General features: G+C 40.2%; 1 protein-coding gene across 2 annotated transcripts in view; it reads left to right on the plus strand.

The window, feature by feature from the left end:
- Window positions 1-2,795: 2,795 nt before the first annotated feature.
- The window catches only part of man1a2 (mannosidase, alpha, class 1A, member 2), a 157,410-nt gene continuing 147,457 nt past the window's right edge, over window positions 2,796-12,748 (plus strand). The window contains exon 1 of one of the 2 annotated variants that reach the window (XM_059968368.1): window positions 2,796-7,532. In XM_059968368.1, the coding sequence (XP_059824351.1) occupies window positions 7,192-7,532 (341 nt within the window). In that variant the 5' untranslated portion in view covers window positions 2,796-7,191. The remainder of the gene's footprint in view (window positions 7,533-12,748) is intronic. The other variant, XM_059968369.1, reaches the window with a different exon arrangement.

Raw genomic sequence — 12,748 nt, forward strand, 5'->3', positions numbered from 1 at the left:
TTGAAAATATTAGGTTAGTTACTGCATTGACAAAATTAGATTGAATTGTGTATTATCTTGAATTCTTCTTAAATGAAGGAGTTTGTGTCAGAGTGATACCATCTTCTCATTGGGTTGCATACTATATACTATATGTGGTATTTGTATCCTTGTATTTGGGATTTTATTGTGATCTTGACATGAATCCTTTTATAATAAATTATTATTAATGTTTTCTTCAATAACTTTGATGTGATAAATATGCCTATAGAACATCATTATTTTTTTATAATATAATTCAGTTAAAGGACCAGCTGACTGAGTAAAAATCCCTTTAGTAAAAAAAAGTTTGCCTACTTTTATTACAAAAAGATATAAGCTGGTGCAGAATAAATTATTACTGATTCTGCATTAACTTCCAACAGTGTCAAAATCTGCCTTAAAAAGCATGGAGGTATGTTGCCAGATAGCCTGAGTAAAACAGCATTACAGAATTCTCTTCCTTTTCCAAAAGTATATGCTTTTGAAGAAGGATGTCCTCATCAGAGGTTCCAAAGTTCAGAGGGTCAGCAACTTTAAATTCCTTGGTATTATCATTTCAGAGGACCTGTCCTGGGTCTAGTATGAAAGTTCAATTATGAAGAAAGCATGGCAGTGCTTCTACTTCCTCAGGAATTTGCGAAGATTCAGCATGACATCTCAAACTTTGACAAACTTCTATAGATGGGTAGTGGAGGGTATATTGACTGGTTACACCACAGCCAAGTATGGAAACAGCAATGCCCTTAAATGGAAAATTCTACTAAAGGTAATGGATATGGCTCAATCCATCACCGGTAAAGTCCCCCCACCAACAGTAAGCATATTTACATGGATCTTTGTCCCAGAAAAACTGCACCCATTATTAGGGAATCCCACCAGCCAGGTCATGCTCTCTTCTCACTGCTGCCATCAGGAAAAAGGTACAGGAGCCTTGGGGCATACACCACCAGGTTCGGGTACAGGTATTAAGTTATCATCCCTCAACAGTCTGGCTCTGGAACCAAAGGAGATAACTTCACTGAACTTCATTTACTCCATCAGTGAAATGTTGCCACAACTTACGGACTCACATTCAAGGACTCGACATCTCATGTTCTCGATATTTATTTCTTATTTATTTATTATTATTTCTTTCTCTTTGTATTTGCATATTTTGTTGTCTTTTGCACACTGGTTGAATACCCAGTTGGTGCAGTCTATAATTGATTCTATTATAATTATTCTATTATGGATTTATTGAGTATGCCTGTAAGAAAATGAATCTCAGGGTTGTATACGGTGGCATATATGTACTTTGATAATAAATTTTTTGAACTATCATCCTATCATCTATATAAAATAGTACTGCTGTGCACATTTTCCTCTTCCATCACAACTGATGGAATTTTGAATATAGTTAAGGTTATTTCCAGAGCAATACCATTTTACTACAGTATGTCTTATTCAAGAGTGATGGAATTTCTGCTTTCAAGGGAAACAAACCATGATACCAAAATACCAGTAAAAATCCTGAAATTCAGTATAATAATAATGAGTTTCACATATCCAGTCATATTGAAACAGAGGCATAAATTGCAAGCAGCGAGGTTTAGTTTTCAGTTGTGTTTTGAGCTATCTGCTTTTTGGCCTGTGCTAATTTTTTTCAAGAGTTTTGCTTTTGAATTAACCTACCACAACTCAAGGATTGATGGTATTACAGGAGGAGGCAATTCAGCTTGTTCAATTCAGGCCTGCTTTATAGAACAGCAATTCAGAGTCACACTCCCTTTCCCTTTCCTTTCAGGTAATAATGCAATGCTTATTTGAACTCCACAATTCAATGGGATCTACCTCTTCACCAGACCCTAGCCACGTGGTAACTTTTGTTAATCTACTTCTCTTTACCCACACTGATTGTAAGCACTGCTATCAGACCAGTTGCAACTTTTTTAAGAATAGAAGAAAGAGCTGCAGCAAACAATTCAGCTCCTCGTGCCTAATCTGCAATGGATGTGTGATCTTGACCTTAAGGCCACTAAAGGTATGAACAAGCTCCACTAAATGGTGAAGAGATAGAAAAGGTCTCCAGTTTTATGTTCTCTGGAGTTAACACCACAAGGGAGCTCTTTTGGACCACCAACACCTCCTTGATAGTAGGAAAGTTTTGGCAGTGCCTTTACCATATAGGGAGTTTAAAGAAAGCAAATTTGCCCCAAAACCTCGATATGTTATTGCGCACATAGTGTCCTGCAGCATGGCAGTATGATACACTAGCTGCAACCAAATTGACCAAAAATCACTTGAGTGAGTGATCAGGACTGCTCAGAACATCATTGGGACACAGCTACTAGATATGGAAGCCATCTATATCTCACGATGTCTATGGTAGGCTTGCAAAATTGCAATGGACTCATCCTACCCCAGTAATCACCTGTTCAATCTCCCACCATTCCGCAAGAGATACAGAAGCACCTCTGTACAGACATACAGACTGCTTTTTCCCCAGGGCTGTGGTGCAACTGAACGATGCACCCTTTTCAATTTGTTTGTTTTTAATTCAGTTGTAACTTAGTTGTCACTCTAAATAGCTCAGACATTATTTGATATTTAGTCATTGTGTTTTTAGTAATGGAATTGCCAGTGTGCTGTTCTACACTGAATGGATTAGCACTGCAATCTTGTTGTCCTCAGCAATGACAATAAAGCTCTATCCAACTTTCCCATACTAATCTTTTATTCTCATAATACCTAAAATTTATCATTCACCCATGACTAGTTCGAGATTCAAGGCTGTTTAATGCTATTTACAGTACACAAGTGTAAAGAACAAAATTATTACAGCACAAAAACACAATAAGATGAAGAATACAATAATATTAAAAACCCATTAAAATTGAATACATAAGATAGCTGGTATACATAGATTGATTGTATCTACATTAAGTTCCACTAGCTGCAGGAGTGTCAGTACATAACGTGACTCTAACAGGAAATGATAAATGGTGGTGGTGGGGTGGGTTAGTGGGTGGAGCTGTTGATCAGTCTTACTGCTTTGGGAGGGTAACTGTTTTTGAGTCTGGTGTGGATGCTACACAACCTCCTCCCTGATGGGACTGGGACGAATGTCCATGAGCAGGGTGGCTGAGATCCTTCTGAAGTTACTGGCCTTTTTCCAGCATTTTCTGTGTACAGAGCTTTCCAGTCAGCTGCAGTGCAATTTCCACACCGCGCAGTGATGCAGCATGTTAGGATGCTCTTTACTACACATCCATGGAAGGTCAAGGGTATCGATGTACATGTAGTCTAGCTTTATTCAGTCTCTTTAGAAAGTAGAGGCATTGGTGAGCTTTCCTGATTGTGTAGGATGTGTTCTGGGACCATGAGAGATTGTGTGGGATGTGCAATCCCAGGAATTTGAAATGGTTAGCGGTTTCCACTGCTGTGTGGCCAATATAAAGAAGGGTTTGAGTGCTGTGAGTCACTACCTGAACCTTCACTAACGAAGTGAATTTAAAAGATCCTTCACTCTCTTGGCAAAGCAAGGTCACCTCAACTCTTTCTTGAATGGTTGATCCCTTATTAGAGATGAAGACTGTTCATCAAGTGAAGCCTGATTGCTGCATCTACTGTTTTAAGTCCAGTTAGGACAATTCCAATTTCATCATTCTGTCCACATAACTGAAGTCCCTTATCTTAAAGATAAAAATTAAAGATTAGCTTTTTTGTTGCATGTGCATCAAAACACTGAAACAGTGAAATGTGTTGTTTTGCATCAAATCGAATCGGAGAGAATTGTGCTGGGGCAGCCTGCAAGTGTCACCACGCCTCCGGTGTCAACATAGCATGGAATGTGGGAGGGAACTGGAGCAAACCCACACAGTCACGAGGAAGCACGTACCGACTCCTTACGGTTAGTGGTGGGAATCGAACCCCAATTTGTGATTGCTGACGCTGCAAAGCGATGGCACTAATTGCTACATTACAATGTCATCCCAAACTCTTCTCCACTTCTCTACAGATTTGCATCTTTTATAAAGTGTGATAATTGGATTGGATATAATCCACACTCTACCTATTAAACCAACATTTTATAAAGGTTCATTATGACTTCCTTGGTCTTGTACCCTATCCCTCTACATATAAAGCCAAGGAAAGTGTATTCCTTTTTCAAATACTTTCTGAATATGCCCCCAGATCTCAAATAAAACAGAAAATACAGGAAACAGGTAAGCAGCACCTATGGTAAGAAAAGCAAATTTAATTGTTCAGATCAAAAACCCTTAATTAGACCTGGAAAAGTTTTTTAAAAAACTAATTTAGTTTAAAGTCACAGAATGGCTGGGAAGGGATTAGCAGAACAAGGTGAAAATTATTGTTGAGGTGAGGCCAAAGTTTTCCAAGTGAGCAAGTGTTTGTGGAGCTATCTAGTTATCAAATTAATGAGAGCTTTTAGAAGAAAACAAAGATACTTTGAGATATATCTGAGTTATTGCTGAAACCCAAAGTCAAAACAGGAAGTGGGGGCAGGGGTCAATGGTAACCTGAAAATACCTAGCAGTTCAAGGTTTATCTGTGGAGAGGGGAAAGCTTAAGTCAACATTATATGTGGACAATCCTAACAGTTTATCCACCTGTAATGTTAATTTAAGGTGTATAATCTAACAGCAGAACTGGCTGTTTCTGTTTCAAACTGATGGAGTGAGTCATCTGATTTTGGATGCAAGTCCTACAGGCTGAAATGTGCCCAGGCAGAAGATGAGACTCTTCCAAAGTGGAACAGTGTCGGAGGCCTAAGGCAGATAAATAAGAGAGGGAGTGGAGAGCCAGAATTCTGCAGATGCCAGATTCTGCAGGAGGAACACTGAGGATTGAGCAGCATCTGTGGGAGGAAGGGCACAGTCAACAATTTGGGTTGAAATCTTGATGCAGATCCTTCATCAACGATTCCTGTTCTTCCACAATTGCTGCTCAATCTGAGTTCGTCCAGCAGATGGTTTATTGCTCCAGAGAGGAAATGGGATGTAGAATTAAAGGTGACTAAAATGATCTAAGTCATTCTTGCAGGTTGAATAGAGGTACTGGGTGAACTCTTCACCCAATCTGTGTTTTGTTTTGCCACTCAACACCTCACAATGTGAGTACTGACTGCAGGTCACAGGACTGGAAGAAGGGCAGGTGAATTACTACTGCTTTTCTGGGATGATATGAAGGCAAGAGGCAAAATGGTAAATTTCCTGTTGTTTGATGGGACAAACCCATGAGAAAGTGGTTGATGATGATTGAAGACCAAACCAGGACACAGGTTAAAGTCCTACTGGATTGTTGAAAGGGGAGGGGAGTGGAATTTGTGGCTGGTGGCAGAATAATGCTGAAGGTGGTAGAAAGGTGATCTATTGAATGTGGGGGCTGGTGCAGTGAAAGGCAGGCCAGGGAAAGCATTTCCTTGCTCTGGTGTGGAGGACAGGAGGTGAGAATAAATGTGCAGGAAAAAAAGATGAGAATGTTTTACCGTCATCTATGATGGGGGCGGGGGGGGGGGCGTTGAGGGTTAAGTTAAAAAGTAATTTCATTTGCACCTCTCTGGGAAGTCTCACCATCAAACAAAATGCGACGGACATGGAGTACTTAGAGGAATGGAATCCCCGCTGAAAGGCAGGTAGGAGGAAGTATAATCAACGTACTCGTGGCTGCCAGTGCATGTGTAATGGATATTAGTTACGAACCTACGCTCCGAGTTGGAGACGTGCTTTTGGACAGTATTAATGGGTTTAAGGTGATATGGGAAAGATTTAAGAGCAACTTAGGGGCAATTTTTTTTTTTGCACAAAGATTGGCATCTATGTGTTATCAGCTTAAAGAGGAAATGGTTCAGGCAGGTATAATAACGACTTTCAGAAGTCAGTTGGTCTGGAAAAATTTTGGGCAAAGCGCTAACAAATAGGACTGGCTTCCATGGGTCGTCATATGGATCAGTTGGACAGGAGCTTCTCTTTCCATGCTGTATGACTCGGTGACGGAGAAATACAGGAAGAGAAGGCTAGAGTCAGAATAGAGCTCGTGAAAGTGAGGACAGCATAAGTAATGAAATTTTAAAGTTCTGCATGAGAGGAGAGACCAGCAACAAAACGTGCGCATGGCTTAATTTCAGCATCTGCAGTCGCTTCTATCTCTTGTCCATCAGTCCTATGTGGCAAATTCAAAATTCACACGTCAATCATACACGCAACCATATTTCCTTCATTGAACATCTCTGGCGCTAGTTAGACATGCATGAACTTCTAGTTACTGTATACATTGCACCCAGATTATCGTATTATTTACATACTCATTTATGACCACCAACCCACAAAATGCATCTATTTTTATTACTCATCAATCCAAAACAAGTATCATACACGCAAAATGTATACAATAAAATGTTACAGGAAAGATGGAGCCCAAGGGATGCATGTTGTTTAAAGGAGTTTTTAAAGGACATAAGAATGGCTCTTTTGGATTCTCGGAAATTCTCAGCAGGTCGGTCATTATCTATAGAGACAAGAAACATTCGTGATAAAGCTACGGGGAGGACCACATCGCAGTGATCCCTTCAGCCATGATGTGTCTCCTGCAAGTGTTTACTGGTGTTTTCTGCTTCAAGTTCTGATTTTCAGCAGTACCGCTTCAACTTGTATTTTACGATATTTTCTTGCCTTTTAGCATTCAGATACGTTTGTTATGTTATCCTTGACGACGGTGAGTTTCTGTTGTGCCGCAGCTGGCAATGTACAACCTGATCTGCAGCGAAAGCTCGCACGTTCGAATGTGATCCCGAGGAACAAGCGCTTCGCTGTGGGAGAGTTTCCAACAAAGCCAAGCGCACCGAACCTGGATGATAAGGTGGTGCGCTTGCGCCGTGGCCTGTAGCGGATTGGTTGCCGACGGAGAGGGGGTGGGCCGGGATCGCAGGCCCCGCCCCTTGCTGCTGCTGCGCGAGCAGCGCAGGCGCAGTGCAAGTGTACCTGAGCTACCTCCATGAGCGCGGTCGGTCGGCGGGTGTTGGGCCGACGGCTCGGTGTTGGTCGCCCGGCGGCGATATTGAGGTGGTACCGGCGCCTCTGAGCTGTGCATTCGGCGGATGTGAACTACCGAGAGAGCCTGATTTCCTCGGCTGACATCAGGCCTCCTGCACCCCCCGGCGGTTGGAGCGGGATGTCGAGCCCGGCGCTGTTGCCGCTATCGAGTCGCCGGTTGGCGGCTCTGAGTCCCGGTTCATCTGTGTCTTTTTACCCGCATCACAGAGCCACCCTGCGGCTATCGGAGAAATTCATCCTTCTGCTCATCCTCAGCGCCTTCATCACCCTCTGCTTCGGGGCCATCTTCTTCCTTCCCGACTCCTCCAAGCACAGGCGCTTCGATCTGGGGCTGGAGGACGTGCTTATCCCGCACGTTGAACAGGACAGGTCGGCGGGACGGGACGGCAGCGCCGGCCCACAAGGCGGCGGCGGAGTTATGGTGCATGGAGGCGGGGAGGAGCATCGGCACCGACACAGGTACTGGGGCTGGCGCAAGAGGCTGGGCCCAAGGGGTAGTGGGATTCCTCCTGATCCACTTTTGTTTTTCGGCTGAACAAAGAGGTTATTACATTTGCAAGCCATTGTTTGGGCAGTTTTAATTCATTTTATGCAGGACTGTATTAAGAAGGGACGACAGGTACGAAATTGAGAGGAACAGAAAGACGAGGATTTTAATAACTTCAGTTAAAAGTTGTGATTCTAAGTAGAAGTCATATATTGAACGAGGTAATTAATGAATGACTGATCTTTCCACAACATTTCAGTCACACGCACTCACACTGTTGACGCGTTGTTCAAACTATTGAAAGAAATATGAAAGATGACCATATTGATCGATAAGAATGACCTAGTTTGTATGCATGTTGACAGATGTGAGAGTATGATTTCGTATGCGCTGGACCTGGAATGCAAATCGTTAAAATAGAACTGTAATCTTTGTTTTTCTCCTTATTACTCATTGGCACAGGAGGAGTTAATTCTCCGCACTGTGTCCAATACCTTCCGAAAAATATGGACTGAGTTAATCACACAGCGCTTGGTGTGTTGATTCTTTCAGGATGGGCATAGTGTTCAAGATTAGTTGGTCCTATATGTTTAATGTGTAAACTGAGGATTTCAAAATTTTGCCAAAATGTTCCCCCATTGGCACCAGCAGTACTGGGTATTGTTAACAACGACATGCTAAAAAGGTACGGCAGTGAAAAAGCATTGAAATCTGTGTTGTTGAAATAAATAGGAGAAAGAATACTGGTGCAGTGCGAGCCCATTGATATGGGGTTGAATTATTCGTATTGCTGTAGCTTTTATCACAAATGAACAGATCCAGAGAGATTTTCATTACTCGGGAAAAGGTTACATTATTCGGACTAATACCCATTGTACCTGTTTACTGACGCTAAAAGATGCTGACTCCTTTGAAAATGCCGGTGCTATTTTTTTCATTTCCATACAAGTGGCTATAAAATCAAGATAGCACTATTTGGAAGGTCTTTACAGAATAATTCTTAGTTCAAATTTGTGGTTGTCTCGTAAAAGCTTTTCAGAACCCATGGAAAGCATTGGTTTGTGAAAAATAGTGAAATTCACTTTTTGCAGCGTTTAATGCTTGATAAATGTTGGTTTTAAGAATGGGAGTTACATTCTGATTTATGAAAAACATACTTGACAGTCTTAATTTAAGTGTCTTAAAATGCTTTGTCTAGTCTCCCCTGACCTAGGTGCAATTTTTAATCTTTATCTAAAAGTAGCTTTGTAACATGCTATTGTTACAGTTGACATTGCTGATGGATACTGCGTTTGATACTTATTTGATAGTTCTAGTAATTGGAATAATTTGTTTTGAAAGTGCTGTTTACTAGACAATTTGATCATGTTGTTGTGTTTTTAATTTGTTGCCACATTATTTCTTTGATTTCATGACTTGTTCCAGAATTGATCTTTTGAATAACCATTTTAAATTATTCCTACATTGTTACTGAAAGATATACTTAATGAACTATTTCATTTCTTTCCTTGCCTTTTTTTTGACCATTCTGAGTCATTACAAATGAAGTTGCTAACTTTTTTCATACCTTGTGCTTGGGAGTTTTTGGTTGAAAAGTGGTTTTGTGCATGGGAAGTGATTTTATAAAGATACTTAAGTGACGACTTTCATGTATGCCTGTTTTGTTCTCTTTCTATGGAAGGGCACTTGGTGTCTTGGTCTGAATCCATACCACTTTTTCATCATTGTTTCGAAATGTAGCATTATTCTTCCAGCTGGGTTATAACTCTGCAAGTATTGGTTTTATGTCTAACAGAAAAATGAATGTGGATCAGTTCTATTAGTATTTGCTTTAATGATCCATCAGTAATAAAGAGTGTATGAAACAATCCTCCAAAAGTAGCTGATTTGCCTGTTAGTATTATAATTTGGGCCATCTATGACCGTCCCAGTTCTTAATATTTCATTCTTCTTTTCTAATGTAATTGCCTTTTTATTTTAAATGCTAATGTCTACATTAATGGCCCTCTTCAGTGGAACATTCAATAAGTTATATAGTAATATTTCTGCATTAATATATTGCAGCTGTGTCCTCAAAACCTTTCACCATCTACAGGACATCTATTTGATCCAATTTTAACCTCTTATTCTAATACTAAAATATGGTCACTTTAAAATTTCCTTGTGACTTTGTCTTTCATGGCCGACTTCCCAAAGCTTTTTTCTTTGGTTACTTTGTTTTTTTCTGTTACTTTGGTTTTAATTTTTTTTTTAAATAGAGAATTACAAAAAGATTTTTCATGTTTTAAACAATTAAGTGGATACCAATTAGCAGGCTTTGATGATGTTGATTGTTAAATGTGGGTCACAACATCAGAAAGAGCATGCATCAGAAAACTTGGCTTTTTCATCTTTTTTTAAATGTGCAGTGTAAAATAATAATCTGCTAAGTTACCATTTTATTGGTAGTGTACTGGAGTTAGCCCAGTTTGTTCTTAACTTTAGTATTTTTGCTTGTACAGTGTTTTGTAATTGGAAAAACATGAGTTATGGCTAACATGAAAGGGCATAGTTTTAAGATGCTTGGATGTAGGTACAGAGGAGATGTCAGGGTGAGTTTTTCTTTATGCAGAATGTGGTGAGTGTGTGGAATAGGCTGCCGGCGGTGGTGGTGGAGATGAATACAATAAGGTCTCTTAAAAGACACTTGAATTGGTACATGGAGCTTAGAAAAATCGAGGGCTATGGGTAACCCTAGATAATTTCTAAAGTAAGTGCATGTTTGGCACAACATTGTGGGCCAAAGGACCTGCATTGACCTGGATTTCTATGTTTCTATGAGTTCAACCAGCAAAGCCAGTTGATACACATCTAGTGATTGTCCATTATGCGCGGTGGTTTTGTACACTGCATGCTGCATTTTTCTGCTCCATTAAATGTGTTGGAAAAATAATTTCTGTTATTGATTTTGTATTCAGTGTATACAATCCAGAATCCCCATTTTGATATGGAGGTATAAGAAACAGGACAAGCGTAAGACAAAGTTGGTGCAATGATGCAGCTACTCCGGAAGCCAGGTTTGATTCTGAGTAGCATACAGTATTCTCTCTGTGACTGAAACGGTTTTGTCTAACAGTTCCTTTCTCCTCCCACGTTCCAAAGATTTTGTATGTAGGTTAATTGGCTACTGTAAATTACTCTTCTGTAGGTGGGTGGTGGGAGGTGTTAGAGAGAATAGGTTGCAGAAAAGTAAGAGGGAAAAGAGATTTAATGGAATTGTTTTGCGAACTGGCGTAGACTCTGGGCGTATTAGCTTCCTGTTTTACAAGAAAGTATGATAAATTATCCCATCTTGAGTTCACTTTTCCATTCAGTAAAATCATTCCAGCATTTTTACATTAACTTCTTTTTCCATTCCCAAATTCCTTGATTCATTTATTGTTAGAAATGAACAGATCTTGATCTTGAATATACCTAGTAACTGTGTTATCTCAGCCTTCCAAAGCTGTGGACTTACTGAAAATGTATTTCCTGATTGTTTGTTCCCAAGACTGTCAACTAATTCATGAAATTCCAGCCAGCAAAACCAGCTTATTTTAAAAAGTCCATTGGCATGTTTGTGTTTCATTCAGGTTTCCTTTTGTTCTCTTAAGACAGACAGACATACTTTATTGATCCCGAGGAAAATTGGGTTTCGTTACAGCTGCACCAACCAAGAATAGTGAAGAAATATAGCAATACAAAACCATAAATAATTAAATAAAAAGTTAATCATGCCAAGTGTAAATAAGTCCAGGACCAACCTATTGGCTCAGGGTGTCTGACACTCCGAGGGAGGAGTTGTAAAGTTTGATGGCCACAGGTAGGAATGACTTCCTATGACGCTCAGTGTTACATCTCGGTGGAATGAGTCTCTGGCTGAATGTACTCCTGTATAGCAATAAGTAGCAATAAATATAGATTCCTTTTGCATAACCTATCCTCAAACTTAATCTGGCCACTTGGATTCTCTCAAGGTAAGTATATCTTTGGCAAAGACCAAAATTGCATACACTACTCCAGATAGAGGTATTCTAGAGCCGTATAATTGAAGCAGTTTTTCCTTACTCTGTAATTCCTTTGCAGTGAAAACTATCAGACTGTTTGCTTTCCTTATTGCTTGCTTTCCAGCAGCATATTTTAACTGTGTAATTTAAAGGTCTTTGAATACATTTTCTTGGCTGTCATTTTTTTAAAATAATGTCCCATTCTTCATTTCAAAGTTGATAGTTTCATGCTGACAGTCTTACTAAGGCTTGATTCTCATCACATGTGACTTGGGTTTTAGTTTGATAGGGTGAATGTCAGTAATGTCAAAGGGAATCAACAAGATATGGCCACATATTTTCAATATCAATATCCCAGATCTTGTTCTTCCTCCACATTAGTGCAGGGTATTATTCTTAGGGTGTAACTTTTCCCTGGTGTTTTCTGCTTTGCTCATCACTGCATTCTGTATACAGTCCTATGTTCGAGCTGTATTTATACCTGACAACTATTTTGAAATCTTTAGACTTTGTTCTTTCTGTCAGTTCCAAACCCAAAATATGGTATTGTGACTGACTAAACCTGAGTTATAACTGGGAAATGTAAAAGTCTTTATTCATGCAGCAAGCCTCGAGGAGAGTATTTCCAGGAGAATGTCCTTCACTGACGTTTTATATTTCAACACATAGATAATAAATGACTAAATACTGTTTCAATTGCTATGTTACCTAGTTAAATTTAACACACTTGGAATGCTGGCTAAACTCAGCAGGTCAGATAGCATGTAGGGAGCAGATTAAAGAGTCAACATCTCAGGCCAAGACTCTTCATCAGAACTGCGCCGCTGAACATTGATGGCTCCTCTGTTGAGATTGTTAAGAGCACCAAATTTCTTGGTGTTCACCTGGTGGAGAATCTCACCTGGTCCCTCAACACCAGCTCCATAGTCAAGAAAGCCCAGCAGCAGCTCTACTTTATGCGAAGGCTGAGAAAAGTCCATCTCTCACCTCCCCCCCCACCCCCATCCTCACCACATTCTGCTGGGGTTGTATTGAGAGTATCCTGAGCAGCTGCATCACTGCCTGGTTCAGGAATTGTACCATCTCAGATCGCAAGACCCTGCAGCGGATAGTGAGGTCAGCTGAGAAGATCATTGGGGTCTCTCTTCCCACTATTACAGACA

Source organism: Hypanus sabinus, chromosome 4, assembly GCF_030144855.1.
Source record: "Hypanus sabinus isolate sHypSab1 chromosome 4, sHypSab1.hap1, whole genome shotgun sequence".
Lineage (NCBI taxonomy): Eukaryota > Metazoa > Chordata > Chondrichthyes > Myliobatiformes > Dasyatidae > Hypanus > Hypanus sabinus.